Here is a 15,528-nt window from a genome sequence, read left to right on the forward strand (position 1 = left end):
GACATTATGCAGTTACCCTACGGGAAAGCAATATTAATATCAGCCATGTCGTCAGTTCCTAAAAATGCGCACTTCTGATATCTGATAAGTTAAAGTTCCAAACACTGTGCTGCGTCACCACGTCCGTCAGCGACAGTTTTCCCATGGGTTTACTGTCAAATTGACGCTGACGGATGCCTTGACGCAGTATTCTGTTTGGGCATTATAACACGGGAATGACACTTCCTATACAAATCTGTACAAAAAAAACGCAGCCAACATAGAGCGGACCCAAGCTGACAGCTTCATAGATGAGGTCAAGCTGACAACTGAGTCGGATGTGTAAATTGCTGAATTTTGTTAGTTTTAGTTTGATTTTAAGTTTTGTATAAAAAAAATATCAACGGGCCTACGGTTTTAGCATCACATATAGCGAATTCATAAATTAACCTGGCTCAGGTCGATTAGCACTCAGTTTTAATCGAAGTGCTGGCAAAGCGTTCATAAATTAACCGAGATTGCATTTCGGTTAAACTGACAGCATTCAGTTTGAAGCACAGGTTAAAACTGTCTAGCATTACGGTTTACGGGTCGATCTGTCCGTATCGTTCATAAATTTCGGGTTCGAGTTAGCACGAACCTAGGATAATTTATGAATTCGCTAATAACCAATGCCAGGCAAGCAATAGATGCCAAATACGTAAAACTCACGACTCAAATATACATATCCAGCTTTCCACGAACGATAATGGCGGTGATTGAGCACAAGTGGGCACAATCTTTTGACATTCATTGGAGGAGCGTCGAGTTCACCCTGACGGAGTTACTATGGAAACATCCATGATTGTTTGTTGTTCGACTGTAAAAATGTAAACATCGTTAAGTTTTGCAGATCAGCGGAAGAGGAACATAATTGAACGGAAGCAAACTTTTGTGGTTTGTGGCCATAATTTCCTGAAAGCACCGGCTCAAAAAATACCCTTTTGTATTGTGCGAATTGAATACTCGCGTGCACTCAGACAAGCATTAACTTTATATTGGTCGAGCCGTAGCCAAGTTGGCCAGCGTCTCGGTCTGATAAGAAACTTTCCGTTGCGCATTTTGACGTTATTTCCGAAGTATGCGCAAACTACGAAGCCACAATCCATAAAACTTCTTATCTGTTCAATTATTCATCGTACACGAAAAGGTGGAAAATTAGCAATACGTTTCGCTTCATGTGCGAAAATTAAACAATGTTTATATTTTTACACTTGAACAACAAACAATCATGGATGTTCCCATAGTAACTCCTTCAGGGCGAACCTGATGCTCCTCCAATGAATGTCGAAAGATTGTGCCCACTTGTGCTCAATATCCGCCATTATCGTTCGTGGAAAGCTGGATAGGGTCTTTTTCTAATTCCCGTCGTAATAAGCAAAGCCATTCTAATTTTCATCATTTGCTGGATGGATTTAGTGAATACTCCAAAAGTTCTTGTGCTGGTTTGACTAAAACGCACTTACGTTCCGATCCGTGAACTTTGAAATCACTGAAAAGCGACTATTAAAGCATATTATTGAAATTACGCAACTGACTTCATTGCTAAAATTCGTCGTACCGTTTTAAAATCCGTCCAACAAAATTTTTTATCGTCCGAACTAAAAATCACAACAATGTTTACGAAGCTTACGCGCATGTGTTTGTGTAGGACGGCATGACAAATGTTATTCTACAAAATTTCTGCAGGTCAGGCAAGTTTTTCTGGCTGTAGAATAACGACAATGCAGCAACATACCCTATTTAAGTACATTTAAGTCGTGCGCAAAACTGTGAAAATGGTTAGTTTAATTCGTTTTGTGACATAGTTTTGCGTTTGCCGATTTTTTCATGTGAGCAAACGAAAATACGACGTCATATCAGCCCCCTGCCTTATAATGAACATTTTTGCTAGAAATTACTGAATTCATGGATGATATATTTGACCTAGAGTGACTATATACAGAGTGGCGCCAAGTCATCCCAAATGTATGCAATGCGGTTTTTCCAAGGTTTTTCTTTCTCTTTCCTGCATACGCGTTGGATAGGTCGTCTGCTCGATTGGAATGACACTGACAGATAATTATCATTCCAATTTTGACATTGTCGCCACTCTGTATATAGTCACTCTAATTTGACCGTGTATTTTGGGACATGACTGCTGTCAAGTAAAAATTTACCGCGGTCTGTTTTGAATTTGGTGATAGGCCTTTTGGAAATGCTGCTGTTTGACGTTTTTAATACCGTCGGTTTTTAAACCGTTTTTGAGAATTATTAATTTTTGTTTTATTACGGCTACAGTAAAAATTAACCTTACTGGTTTGAAAATATTTTATCTAGTCTTTAGAGGACTTTGTTATAATCATGCTTGTTTTGCTTCGTCGTTAAACGTTTAGAATTTATAATACTGTAAGGCTTTCTTTTTTACTTACTGTTCGACGGTTTTGTAAAATATGCTCGAAGCAGAGGAATCAGTAAGGTTGGACCAAGAGATTGCATATAAATTGCAACATGAACATCCAGAGCAGTTTGTTACACTTGTTCGAATGCATTTGTCATTCGAATTGGATTTAAATACAGATACGGAGTAAGTTAAAATTAATTAAAAATAGTTGAAATTCAATAACATTATTTTCAGGAACGATCCAACCGGCGTTGAGAAACTAAAAACAAAGAAATGGAAAGCTTTTCACAAGAAAGGAAAATCCTGTACTGCAAAATCCATCTCGCCGGAAGCCGCAAAATCTGTACTTACGAAGCAAAACATTCGCGATGTGAAACAACTTATTAATTTTCTTATTCAAGAAAAAAGTATGTTTATTTGATACTGAATTGCTTTATTGATTATAGTAATTTATTTTTGCAGATATAATCCAAGAAGGAATTTTTCGAAAAACGGGCTCTCTCAACAGACAAAATGAACTGAAAAATGGTCTAGTCCAAGGCGTAACCATTTGCCTTGAAAAAGGTGATTTTACAGCTCACGATTGCGCTAGTGTGCTCAAAAGCTTTCTAGCCGATTTGTCGGAACCACTTTTGACGGAGCATTATTACTCAGCTTATTGTCAAATGGCGCAGTTTTGTAATTCTAAAGAATCACTGGCGGTGCGGGAAGACCGTCTCCTGACTATTCTACAGTTGCTAGTTCTACTGCTGCCAAAAGAAAATAACGTTCTTCTAAAAAATATAATCGATATGCTGCACAAAACCATTCAACATGAAGCGACCAACAAAATGTCGGCAGATAATTTGGCCACCTTGTTCACGCCGCACTTGATATGTCCTCGGAAATTATCTCCAGAGGCACTGCATACCACTGCTCAGCAGATGTGCGGCATAATAAGCTTTATGATTCGAACAGGTCTCCGACTGTTTCACATCCCGCCAAGATTAGCCACAGATATTCGAGCATTTTTCGTCGAACGGAAGCGGCGAAAAACGATGTCGCCCGATCATATATTAAATGAATCAATAACCTCTGATTCAGTGGCCAATACTGTGTACACCTTCGTAGACCGGGAAAAAACGGCCGAAGCACATGTAATGAATTCAACCGATACCGCGCTAGCACAGCTCTATGCACACATTCAAAGTCTTCCTGAATCTTCACGCAAAAAGAAACTGATTAAGCAGTTCAACCGCGAGAACGGTCACGGTACCCCGCTGCAGGTACTGATGTTGAGGGAGAAAAATTCCAGCGGTTCAGCCACGTCCAAAGGACCGAAATCGATAGGGGACTCGATCAAGCGACACATCTTCCACAAGGGAATGGTTTCCAAGACACCGAAGCTAAAAAATCAAACGCCAACGTACTTTCAGGTGAGGTTTAATGTAATGGTTTTAATATTTATGTTGATTGGGTGGCCACTTGATAAGAGCAGTTGCACGTGGAAGGTGCTAACAAAAGCACATTTTCTATTCGAAATACTTGTAACCCTTAGAAAATTGACACCATCAATTATTGCTGATTGCAAGGAAAATTGTGCCATCCAAAGTGCGAAATTGCTCATAAAACTGCGATCCAGCATTAAATCGTTTCGGTATCTTCGGCGCACTTTTTCGTTACATTCCAAGCAATAACTGCGCTGAAGATACCGAAACGATCTAAGCCAAAATAGCACTTTTATGAACGATTGCGCACTTTGGATGGTAAAATTTTCCTTGCAATCTGCAATATTTTTTGAGCTTTCAGTAGAATTCTATTACTGTTTGTAATAGAACTAAACGTATTAGATTTCTCACTTCAACGTGTCATGTTTAAAATAATCTCATTTTGAGGGTTTTATACAGCGCCTCACAAGTCACAACTTATTTTCAAACAAAAATTCTTTTGACATAACATCAGACTTTTATCTTTTGACATAGAAAAATCAAGTTTTGATGCTTCATAGGAGAAGCTAAGAAAGGTTACGGTTTGAACAAATTTGCTATTTATTCTTTTTCTACCAAAAATATGTTGAGGATTTAATTGGTTTGTCACAATCTGAAAATCGTAAGTTTCAATTTATTTCCTTTCCTTTCTATGCAACAAGCAGAATTATCATGGAAATGAAAATTCTTAATATAAGAAATCATCATATGCAATATTTCCGGTTAATTATTGTTACTAAATAAAGTAACAATGTGATGAAAAGTAAGAGAAGAAAGTGGCCACCTTTTTTGATGTGTTATTTTGCTAACATCATTCTTCTATTCGCATGGCGCTCATTACGATGTCATCATTGTCACTAAAATGCATGCACCATTTCATGTCACCATCGCTTCTGTCATGCTCATCCAGACTCCAAATGGCACAGTGTCGCAAATTCCCAAGCAACGTGTTTTGTTTCAAACTCCGGTTTCCTCAGCCTCCAGTTCGCCAATTACGCTTGGCAAGCGTTGTTCCGCTGTATCCTCATCTTCGTCATCTTCTGACGGAGGACTAACTAGTTCTGAATCCGGGACGTCTTCCCCAAATAAAGGCGAACCAAGAAGTAGCAACAGCAGCATTGCCAGCACATCCACCAGCTCTTGTCGTTACGAGTCAAAGCGAAACGTTGAGTTTTCTATGGAAGGAGAAACGAAGACAAAGAAAAGTCGTATAAACTCAGATGAAACAGACGAGGAACCCTCACCTCCGGAGGATGATGAAGATTTCGTGGAACAAGAAGGAGATCATATTGGCGACACTGACGAGGATGAGCTGCGGGATGAAGGGACAACATTGAGCGATATAGAAGAAGATCGCTACTGCTCGCCGAATCTAAGTGATAGTCGATCCAAATTTAAATCAGAACCAAACTTGAGCACTATTGTGTATGAGGAAACCCGAGAACGTCCAGCCACTGGTAAGGAAAGAAAACTGTCCTTTCTTAAGAACAAACTAATAAAAGGTGTATCGATGGGTAGTTTGAGGTTACCTTTTGGCCAAGAGCATAGGTCAGGTAAAAAATCGACGAGCTCAACATCTTTGTTAAAGTGCTGCTTTGAGGATCACTTGAAAAATGCGAAGAGATCAATAGAAGGCTCATCTAGCTCAATGGCCTCTATAGCTTCATCAGACTATCGTCGGTCTAGAGAAAAGCAAAGCTCTCTGTCATCGCTGCTCTGTAAAACTCCTTCTACTGGAAGCGAAGAGTACGATGGGGCAAACATAATTAACGAGAACCATGCCAACATGGATGCAAGTGGTTGGAACGTTGGCTGTCTAACGAACACTCCAGCACTTAGTGGACGAGAATCAATGTCTCCGATAACGAAGTCTACACAACGGATGCCGAAATCGATGCAGGTTAGTAGTAACAAATGCTTTTTCATCGTTGCTTTAATGTCGATTCCTGCAAAAGTATTCATCCATACTTTTCAAAACAAAGCATAGCTTTTTCTGAGTTTTTATTTAAATGTGCTTAATTAACTAATTAAAAACGTATGTAAAAATGTTGCATGCACTGACACTACAATTCCATTTTTCCGTATATCATCAGGAATCAATTATGACTCCACGCTCTCGAAAACCCGTTATGTTGCTGGCTGGCATGAATGTCGGAGAACATCAACAAACGACCTACACCAATCATAGTAGTTTCTCTAGTTTGCGTGAAGAAGATGAAGAAGAAATAACCGATGCGGTAAATAACGTTTTGGTGGCATCTCAAAATGAACCAAATTGCATTCAAATGACCGTCGGCTCTGAAGGGAATACTGCTCTCATTCAATCATCCAATAGTTCGTCCAGCATGACTGAATCAGGGGCTTTGAATTTAAATGACGCATCAACCTCGTTGACCAGTACATTCCGGTAAGGCTTATACTGTAGTGTAAGATATTTTTTATGGAAAAGTTATAATAGGGAAATGCTTTTTACAGCGACTATCTACTAAGTCGTAGTGTTTTAACCGACAGCCCCGCTGATCTTTCGTTCTCAAGCCAGCCAGACGATTTCGACACAAGCACCGAATTGGATGATTTGAGCGAATCAAAAATGAGTGAAAGCCTGCTCTTCTGTTTAAACGGAAATGAACCTGCTAACGATGAGACTCTTATGAATCAACACAAAATTGATTCGACTGTTGATTGTTCTAACAGCAACAATAGTACGTCTGTTAACGAAATTGTGCTGTCGAGTAGAACAGCACTGGATGAAACGTCCCTATGACGTGTAACAATTTATATTGGAAATTGGTCAAATCAATTTCATTTCTCATAATTAGCAATTAATCAAATTACGGATAAATACAAACATTTATGTTTCTGATACAAAAGAAGTATATAATAAACAAAAACAATAGAATTATCCATGTTAAATGCTGTCACTTTCTAAACTATGCATCTTAAAACGTATTAAAACTCATCTTGTGTTAGTTCAGAATTCACATTGAGACCTCGTTCTTTCAATGCTTTTGCGATTAGTCGATGCTTTTCCTGCTTGGCCTCTTGCTCACGGCGTTGCGCATCCAGTATATCATCGACAGAAATCTCTTTCAAGGGTAGATTATTCTCCTTTTCTCTGTCCTAGAAAGATATATTAAAATTTAATCCATAAAGTTCAGCTAATTGCAAAACATTGTTCAGTACAATTTCGCCCAGCAGCACAACATTCTCTCCTCGTATAATGAAAACGCCACGCTGGATGTCTCCGTACTCATTGCCAACATGTATTCGCTCGATGGTCCGATGGAGCACCAGGTTGGCGAATTGATCAACGCTTCTCAAATACCCGATAAGCGTTCGACCGTCCCGCAGCAAAACCATTAGTTTTTCTGTTGATGTTTATATTGTACTAATTAGTGTAAAGATTTAATATATAACGTAAGAGATACTTGCTATCCACTTCATCCAGTAGATGAGCTGTGCCGAATAAAGGATTTTCCATTTTAATTCTGTGTTAAATTTTCCAAGATTACCGGTACCTAAATGTAAATTGTAAACAAAGTTCACAAATTTTTTACTGGAACTGGCGAAAAAAGCCTTTTACACGCAAATCGAAAACTGCTTGGTTCTTGGCAAACATTTGAAAAAGGCCAATCAAACGAGTCGGAACTACAGACGGTAGATAATCTACAGACGCGCAAAGAGAAAAATTACCAATTCGGCAACACTTTTTTTTGTTTATTTTATTTAAACAGTTTTGGCAACCAGTCAGAATTGGATCAATCTTCCTATAATCAGCAGTAAGTTGCGTGAATCGTGAGGTATGTTCCATGGAACTTCGCGAATTACGACGCATATTTTGCAAATTGAACAAGCCAATTGAATTTTTCAAAGCATTATATGATATATCGAGTGTAACTAATCCATATGTTGTTAGTAAATCAATAGTTAAAGTTTTAATATTTCAGGTAGATTACAAAACTTAGTCTTCCCTGCCTATACGAAACACAAGTTTGTTTACTTTGCTCATTTGGTGTCTCGATTTGACGGTTCGATTGGTGTTTTATGCCACGCTCTTTGCGCGTCTGTAGATTATCTACCGTCTGTAGTCGGAACCAACTTTTCAAAAGGGCTACCGAGTGAAAATATGTACACACTTAACAAAAAGCACCGAATTCGGTAAAATTTTACCGAAATCTAAACAGCTGAACGTTCGGTAAAAATTTCGATGGTGCCAATCGACGTTTACAGATCATAAGTAATGTTTGGTGCAATAAAAAATTTTACCGAACGTTCAGCTGTTTAGATTTCGGTAAATTTTACCGAATCGTTTAAGTGTGTAATATGTATGTATAAAATATATTTAAATTTGAAGTGATTAGCTTCGTGGATTGAACTTAGTTTCGCTCTGGGTTGAACTTTTTAGACGACGGGCTCGCTCGCTCTGAGTATTTTGACAGTCAACCCCGCCGCTATTAGCAATACACGGATCCAGACGAAAACGTTTGTTTATTCTTTCGATAGCATTTTTGTTTATGCTTAGATTCAACCTAGGTTCGCCCTAGTTCCAATCGAACGGCTGTCAAAACGTTTGTTTTTTCACTCAGGTTGAACTTAGTTTCACTCTGGGTTGAACTTTTGAGACGTCGGGTTCGCTCTAGGTTTTTTCACACTTTCAACCCAGCTGCAAGCAATACACGGACATCCCGAAAATGTTTTTTATTCTCCCGAAAATGTTTATTCAGTGGTCAAGTTGGAACTAACCCAAGTTAACTAACGAAAACAGTATAGACCATTTTACGAACTAATAACATTGCTGATATTGACATTGCATTCCAGTGGGGTCTTCTGTGGATTATCAAAGTACCAGCACGGGAAAGCGCAATATCAATAGCAGCAGGTTACCTTGTCGCTTGTCATATAAAATGGTCTAGCGAAATCGAGGAGATGGGTTAGGCCCTTTTGTAAAGTTGTTGTCGAATTAATTTTAACCCATTTTCGACGTAACTGCCTATCCACCGTGTACATATTATTTTGGCAGTGGGACGAAAGTGACATGTTGTACAATCAGTATTCTTTTTTCATCATGTCATCATCGTCAGTAATCTGTTCAATTTACTAAGCGTGATTCGAAGTTAGTACAGCCTAAGGAAATGGAAAATTCCTTTCGCGTTTCCTTGGAACCGAAGAAAAATTTAAGCCCCCTAAAACCACAAGAATAACTAAAACACCGTGCAGTTGAAAAGATTTATTGTTTGTGATCGATACGCTCAAACGAATTTGTTCTTTGGTGCACAATAGAAAGTAATCCAAGCAGCGTTCTTGTTTTCCCAAGGAAAGAGGAAGATTTCAGTAACTTTGTTACATGAAACAAAAGCAGTGAACTAACAAAAGCAGTATATTCAAAATGAGTGCATTTCTAAAAGCTCCAAAAACGGTGCTTGCAGTTAGCCGGCATTATCGTTACGTGGATGGTGAGTAACTAATTTCAATTTTCTAGAATGATTGCGACCGACATCTGATTTCATTTGTTTACGTAATATTTATTGGCAAGATTAAAATAAACAGTGGCATCACTTAAATATTAAGTTGGGGTTTGGTATCATTTGACCAATGTACCATCCAGAAGTACCATACCATTAAGAAACTGTAGCAAAGCAAAGGTCTGTTCTGACGTTGACACGGAACTTGGGTTAGTTAAAACCGTGCTTAAAGTTGATTGGTGCTAGCTGTGATTGTATTTGCAATCGCTTTTCCCTTTCTATGAATGTGTGGAAGTGATCTTGCGATCAGAGGCAGATTGAAGAGAAACGCTAAAAAATCGTACGATACTGTAACTGTTTTATGGTTTTGATTTTACATGATGTGATTAGTATTGTTACCACTGGTAAATGCTACGATGCCGGAAGACTAGTTCTCTTATCGTAGAACTAGTTGCGAGAACACAGCTTCAATACACATTCATTCAAGGTATAAAAATGAGTTATAAATAAGATAAAGCACAAACAGCTGAAGACAAATAAATTTAAGCACTAGTTTAGCTTCTCTTGTTCGATTGTTTAGAAATATAAGAGTGTTAGTAGACCTTTCGATATCAACCAATTTCAAGTTAGGTAAAATTTAATATTTAACTTAGAGTACCAGTAATTGTGCAACAGTTACTAACTTTTAAACCCGTGTGATTATGAATAGCAATATTTTCATTCTGTAAACGCTGAATGGGCGGTGTTCATGATGTCACTAGGTGCTATTTTACGAGTATTATTTAAATGAAATTATAAGTATAAAAAACGAAAAATTACTTTTAACTGGAAATCATACTAAGCTACATATTTTATCGTGTTAATTGCTTAGAAAACCCCAGGCCGTACCGTTATGTGAGTTAAACAGGTTTGGTTTTAGTTGATACGTTCATGACAGTCCTGCTTTACATTGCTATATCAACAGCTGTTTAGCATCAGCAAGCGAGTTTGCTTGGCGTGATGTTAGTAAACTGAGGCGATCGCGCACGCCGACGATGTATGTGAACTTTTCTCGCTTGGCAGTCAGTCAGTTGAAATAGTGTCGCCCGTGTCGCCGTAAAGTCTGTCAATCGTTGTCTTTAAAAATAATTTTTGTCGGCTAAGCGCGAACAAGTCCGAAGCAAGCTCTCAGTGATTCTTGGCGTCTACTTTAGGATGAAAGCATTTGTTGTTCTTGGCCATTTTGCCGCACCAGGAAGCTTTGGTAATCGTTTTATATTTCCCTTTAGTACTGGTTCCTAATTGGCATCTCCAATTGATGTTACTTCAAATTAACACTCATCAAAAGAATCATACTAACTTAGCTAATTCTACTTTCTATTTCTCTTAAAGCAGGTGTGCGGAACCGATTTGTCAGCTATCGAACGAAAAGGTCAGGATTATATCAGCTTAGTTATTCTGCCCTTCCTGCAAGCAGTAGGAATATTGCTGTATTGAGTGTTTCACCAACCAATACAACGTTACTAGATGCATTAGGTTATAGCTATAATAATGACGGCGCTATTAGGTGTATTTCAACGACTGCGGTGCACTTCGATCAGCCCTCGTCCAAGGTGGAGGCTACAGTACAAACAATCAAACAATCTAAAAAAGAACAGGAGCAAACCAATGAAGCTGCAACTACTGCATCTACTGTGACGAGCGCTGCTCGTGAAACGGCAGGTGCTGCTGCATCTGCTGCTGCTGTACCCTCCAGTCAGAGCCAAGTAGTTCCAGCGGCGCCGGTGAAGAAAACGCTCAAACAGCGAATATGGGCTGAAATGGTACATTACTACCATGGCTTTCGGTTATTGTTTATAGACATTAACATCAGTCGGAAACTACTTTGGCGAGTACTTAATGGTAAAACGTTAACGCGTCGCGAGCACCGGTTATTGGTGCGAACTACTTCGGATCTGTTTCGATTACTCCCATTTTCGGTGTTTATAATAGTGCCCTTCATGGAATTATTACTACCATTGGCAATCAAACTGTTTCCCGGAATGCTCCCATCGACATTCCAGACTGCAACCGAGCGGGAGGATAAAATCAAGCAGAACCTCAAAGTGAAACTAGAAATGGCTAAGTTTCTGCAGAAAACATTGGATGATATGGCTGTGACGAATAAAGAACATCGGTCACAGGCTGCGAAGGATTTCAGTGAGTTCTTTGCCAAAGTTCGTACCAGTGACAACTTCACTGTTGCTAATGAGGATATTATAAAGTACTCCAAATTGTTTGAAGATGAAATAACTTTGGATTCGTTATCCCGTCTGCAACTGCAGGCACTTTGTCGTGTGCTGGAAATGTCTCCGATTGGCACTTCAAATCTGCTTCGTTTTCAGCTTCGAATGAAATTAAGAAGTTTAGCTGCTGATGATCGAACTATTCAAAAAGAGGGAATAGAATCGTTAAACCTCTCTGAGTTGCAGGCAGCTTGTCGTGCGCGTGGCATGCGTGCTTATGGTACAACCGAAGAACGACTTCAGTCGCAATTACGCGAGTGGATCAATATGAGCCTGAACGAAAAAGTGCCACCCTCGTTGCTCCTACTTTCGCGAGCTTTGATGTTGCCGGAGAATGTGACAACTAGCGATAAGCTGAAGGCAACCATCTCATCTCTTCCTGACTCCGTGGCAACCGTCACGAAAGCTGCTATCGGCGAACGTGAAGGCAAGATCGATAACAAAACTAAAATTGAAGTCATCAAAGAGGAGGAACGCAAAATCAAAGAAGAGAGAGAAGAGGAAAAAGAAAAGCAAAAGGAAATTGCTGAAATCTTGGTGGACAAAGCGCCAATTGTTACCGAAGATACGGTCATCCATCTAAGTGAACCTGTAGTGCAAGCTAAGGTAGCTCCGGAACAACCAGCAACAGCAGCAACAGCAGCAGCAGCAGCTGAAGAGATTACTAGTAAAGACCTGGAAGCTATCGGTGATGCGTTGGGAAGCTTGAGTAAGGACAAGAAAACGTTGTTGGTCGAGAAGGAAGAAATTAAGGACTTGAAGGAGGAAATCGCTGATTACCAGGAAGATGTCCAGGAGCTACAAGAGGTAGAATTGATACTGTGAGTGGATCTTTTTCTTAACTTTTTATTTATTTTGTTTTCAACAGGTCATCACTGCTGCTCCGGGTGAAGTGAAGGTGAAGGAATCACGGGCAGCCAAAATGCTGTACAAGAAGGTTAACTCGATGATCAGTAAAATGGATACGGTGCTGGCTGATTTGGAGAAGAAAGAGCAGGAGCTGAAAGAGCAAGTAAGCGCCGCTGAAGAACAAAAATTGGAAAGCGATCCTGCATGCCAGGCTAGCGAGGAACTCGTTAGAATCGACGAATTGATGTCTGCCATCAAGAAGGTAACAACTTTTAACTTTTTAGGACTACATTGTTAATTTACTGTATTAGAATAACTTTAGGAAGTACGAGAAATGAACATGTAACGAAGAGTAGTTATTTTTTACATGCTTTTAACTGCTAATGCTAATTTTAAATGAATTTTAGAGACATTTGCATCAATTGATCAGAAATTTTTCTGATCATCAATTGATATAAAATTTTTGGAAGAATCTCCTCGTTCAAGAGGATGATTAGTTGTGTAAATCCGTCTCTTCCTTTCAATCGATTTATTCATTATTCCATTACATTATATTTAATTCATATTTAAAACATTTATGTCTTAAGCTACTGGAAAATGAATAATGAAATGATTTAATCATTATCAATACAATTTAGTGCACTTTAACGCATTCTGCATCCAAAATGCTACATTAGAAAAGCTCGAATATTTTACGGTCTCGGTCAATCATAACGAAGGTACATAGCAGCAACCTACTGTTCGCCATTTAAAATGGGGTTTATTTTTTTTTTAAATTTCTATGAAATTACGTTGGAAACTTTAAGTCGGAATAAAGCCAACTAGCATTTGTTCAGTTAATCATTTTAATTCCGGAAACCTATTTTTGAATCTTATCAACAACATTCATTAGAAAATGAATATCATGATAATTCATGCATATTCGATATTTCTCTGTTCCATCACACATTTTACATATTTCTTAAGATTTCCCATAACATAGTTGTCCTATATCACAGTATTTTTTTTATTTGGTATGTTTTATCCCATTACAACTGCGAATGTTTCATTAATATTTCAGATTCAGCAAGTCCCAGATGACTCCCGGTTAGATCAGATATCTAAAATCCTAGGAAAAATCGACGATGATCACGATGGCCACATCAAAGTAGAAGACGTTCTGAAGGTAACAACGGTTCATACATCAGCACACGAATGTGTCAATTCATCGTGTCATTGTGCTAACGGCATGGATATTTCATTTGTGCATTGTTTTAGGTTATCGAAACAATTGGCAAGGAAAACGTTCAGTTGAAAACCAAACAGCTTGACGAATTGATCGATTTGCTGGACAAGGAGGAAATCCTAGAAGCGGAGGATAAGATCGAGAAAGCTCTCATCAAGAGCCTTGAGGCCAAAGAGAAGCAAAAGGAGCAGAAGAGCAAGGAAAATGAAAAGCTGCTGGAGGTGCAGGACAAAGCGACAGATCTGTCGCTGGCTGAAAATTCTGCTGTAGATGTAGATGAAGCGAAAAAGGGATCAAAAGAAACGAAGGTCGGTCCATAAAGCCAACGCATTTGTTAAAGTGAGGATCAGTACTGTAAAAATACATTCCAGTAATTGCAATTTTCAAGAAAACATTCACATAAAAACATTAACGCACATCTAAACTGCTTCTTCCTAAATTGCTTTGATCATGTAATGAACATATAGTTGCACGATTAAAATTCTCCATGTTGCCATTTTCTTTACCAGCTGGCCGAACCAATGATCGATACGTACGTACTACAAAAAGCTGCCGAGAGGAAAAACGAGCAAATGATGTCGAATGTTACTTCGTCAGGTGATCTTGATACGAAAACGTCAGTTGACGCAGCGAATATTCCCCCAACCATTGTTGCACCACCAAAATCACCTAATTCAACGCAAAATAAAACAGTGTGATGCCGCTAGACGAATTCCCTGACCATGAACCAACACACGATAACCCTAAACAATTTACTGAAATAGTGATATGTAGATTGGACTTAGATACACCCTCCAGATTGCATAAAATGTATCGTAGAACATTTCTCCTGGGAAGAAATTATTCACGTTATAGCACGGAGGGTCTACTTGTTTGTTACCAGCATCTAAATATGTGATTGTACAGCTATTTATACGCGAGATCAACCCCAAGAAATACACGCGAAGCGCAGAGGAAACTTTAGAAAAACTAAAATAATTCATTTATAACTATAATAGCTTACGATAACAGCAGACATAATTTGTGGTATGTCTTTGAATGGTTGACAATATACCTTTGAAGGAAAAGGAAATAAAGCTTGAAGCAGATATTTAAATTGGTCTTTCTATCGTTTGATGTTAATTTGGAAAAATTGTCAATAGCCTTGTGAATAACATCGAATAAGCTACTCCACTCCAAAGCACTTCAGTATATTTTTTCAAGTAACATATTCGCTCCATTCCGTTCAGAAACATCCGGATCGACGTGTGTTATAGCATGTTGTATTCTGATTGAAGCGAAATTTCTGATCTGATCCGGGTCCGATCGCTTTGAGAATAGAGGCGTTTATTAGATTGGATTCTTTATTTCAAACGCTTTCTGCCTACGGCTGGTTCGCCTAGCTCTCAGCGAAGACTACAGAAGTCGAGACTGGGCATTCTGACAAATCGCGACGGACAGGGTTACTACGGCCTCTACGGATGACGGTGTGTGTGTGTGTGTGTGTGTACAGTCCATCGCCCGCTGACCGGTAGCGCTTTTATGTAAAAAAATTACTTGCATCCAGAACGCCCTCTACGGATGACGGTGGTAACTTTTAGGTTGTATATGTGCCATCACTCTAGCATCACAACCACGCTGACATCTTTGCCATCGTACACCAACATCACACGCATACATTCTTTTAGATGGTTGCGATCACCAACACTCATAGGCAGTAGTAGCTCCCTTGGGATAAGAGATGGCGTTAGTAGTATCGTCCTTTGCTATGTATATGTGAACCTTCTACTATGCCCAGTTTTCAGTTTTGAGTTCTGGAGTCTTCACTCTCAGCCAGGTATTGAAAGAGTTCAACAGAATAATTGTTGGGTTGGCAACATTG

At 39.0% G+C, this 15,528-nt stretch overlaps 3 protein-coding genes across 7 annotated transcripts; 2 read left to right on the forward strand and 1 right to left on the reverse strand.

The window, feature by feature from the left end:
• Positions 1-2,394: 2,394 nt before the first annotated feature.
• LOC128739854 (serine-rich adhesin for platelets-like) lies at positions 2,395-6,631 on the forward strand. Its single transcript, XM_053835355.1, has 6 exons — positions 2,395-2,584; positions 2,636-2,808; positions 2,864-3,816; positions 4,778-5,767; positions 5,961-6,274; positions 6,343-6,631. The coding sequence occupies exons 1-6, from the start codon at positions 2,451-2,453 to the stop codon at positions 6,629-6,631; spliced, it is 2,853 nt and encodes a 950-aa protein (XP_053691330.1). The 5' UTR covers positions 2,395-2,450.
• Positions 6,632-6,732: 101 nt separating this feature from the next.
• On the reverse strand, positions 6,733-7,400 carry LOC128743266 (U6 snRNA-associated Sm-like protein LSm1). The gene is made up of 3 exons (XM_053839811.1): positions 7,300-7,400; positions 7,051-7,235; positions 6,733-6,987 (listed from the first exon to the last, which is right to left on the reverse strand). The coding sequence occupies exons 1-3, from the start codon at positions 7,346-7,348 to the stop codon at positions 6,817-6,819; spliced, it is 405 nt and encodes a 134-aa protein (XP_053695786.1). The 5' UTR covers positions 7,349-7,400; the 3' UTR covers positions 6,733-6,816.
• Positions 7,401-8,960: 1,560 nt separating this feature from the next.
• On the forward strand, positions 8,961-14,750 carry LOC128740140 (mitochondrial proton/calcium exchanger protein). 5 transcript variants are annotated; one of them, XM_053835657.1, is made up of 6 exons: positions 8,961-9,320; positions 10,701-12,400; positions 12,462-12,704; positions 13,503-13,607; positions 13,700-13,975; positions 14,177-14,750. In XM_053835657.1, exons 1-6 carry the CDS (start codon positions 9,254-9,256, stop codon positions 14,363-14,365), a joined length of 2,580 nt encoding a protein of 859 aa, XP_053691632.1. In that variant the 5' UTR covers positions 8,961-9,253; the 3' UTR covers positions 14,366-14,750. The 5 variants fall into 5 exon arrangements, with proteins under 5 accessions (XP_053691632.1, XP_053691633.1, XP_053691636.1 ...); XM_053835658.1 differs by having other exon boundaries at positions 10,704-12,400; XM_053835661.1 differs by having other exon boundaries at positions 13,700-14,006; positions 14,177-14,288.
• Positions 14,751-15,528: the final 778 nt, after the last annotated feature.

Source organism: Sabethes cyaneus, chromosome 3 (assembly GCF_943734655.1).
Source record: "Sabethes cyaneus chromosome 3, idSabCyanKW18_F2, whole genome shotgun sequence".
NCBI classification, from domain to species: Eukaryota; Metazoa; Arthropoda; class Insecta; order Diptera; family Culicidae; genus Sabethes; species Sabethes cyaneus.

Excerpts from the sequence above, each read along its gene's own strand:
- LOC128739854 (XM_053835355.1), top strand. The coding sequence starts at position 2,451 with ATGCTCGAAGCAGAGGAATCAGTAAGGTTGGACCAAGAGATTGCATAT. Across the intron at positions 2,809-2,863 it reads TTTTCTTATTCAAGAAAAAA|ATATAATCCAAGAAGGAATT; the intron begins GTATGTTTATTT and ends TTATTTTTGCAG. Across the intron at positions 6,275-6,342 it reads TCGTTGACCAGTACATTCCG|CGACTATCTACTAAGTCGTA; the intron begins GTAAGGCTTATA and ends TGCTTTTTACAG.
- LOC128743266 (XM_053839811.1), bottom strand. The coding sequence starts at position 7,348 with ATGGAAAATCCTTTATTCGGCACAGCTCATCTACTGGATGAAGTGGAT. Across the intron at positions 7,236-7,299 it reads TCTACTGGATGAAGTGGATA|AAAAACTAATGGTTTTGCTG; the intron begins GCAAGTATCTCT and ends AAACATCAACAG. Across the intron at positions 6,988-7,050 it reads TTGTGCTGCTGGGCGAAATT|GACAGAGAAAAGGAGAATAA; the intron begins GTACTGAACAAT and ends ATATCTTTCTAG.
- LOC128740140 (XM_053835657.1), top strand. The coding sequence starts at position 9,254 with ATGAGTGCATTTCTAAAAGCTCCAAAAACGGTGCTTGCAGTTAGCCGG. Across the intron at positions 13,608-13,699 it reads AAGTAGAAGACGTTCTGAAG|GTTATCGAAACAATTGGCAA; the intron begins GTAACAACGGTT and ends GCATTGTTTTAG. Across the intron at positions 13,976-14,176 it reads AGGGATCAAAAGAAACGAAG|CTGGCCGAACCAATGATCGA; the intron begins GTCGGTCCATAA and ends TTTCTTTACCAG.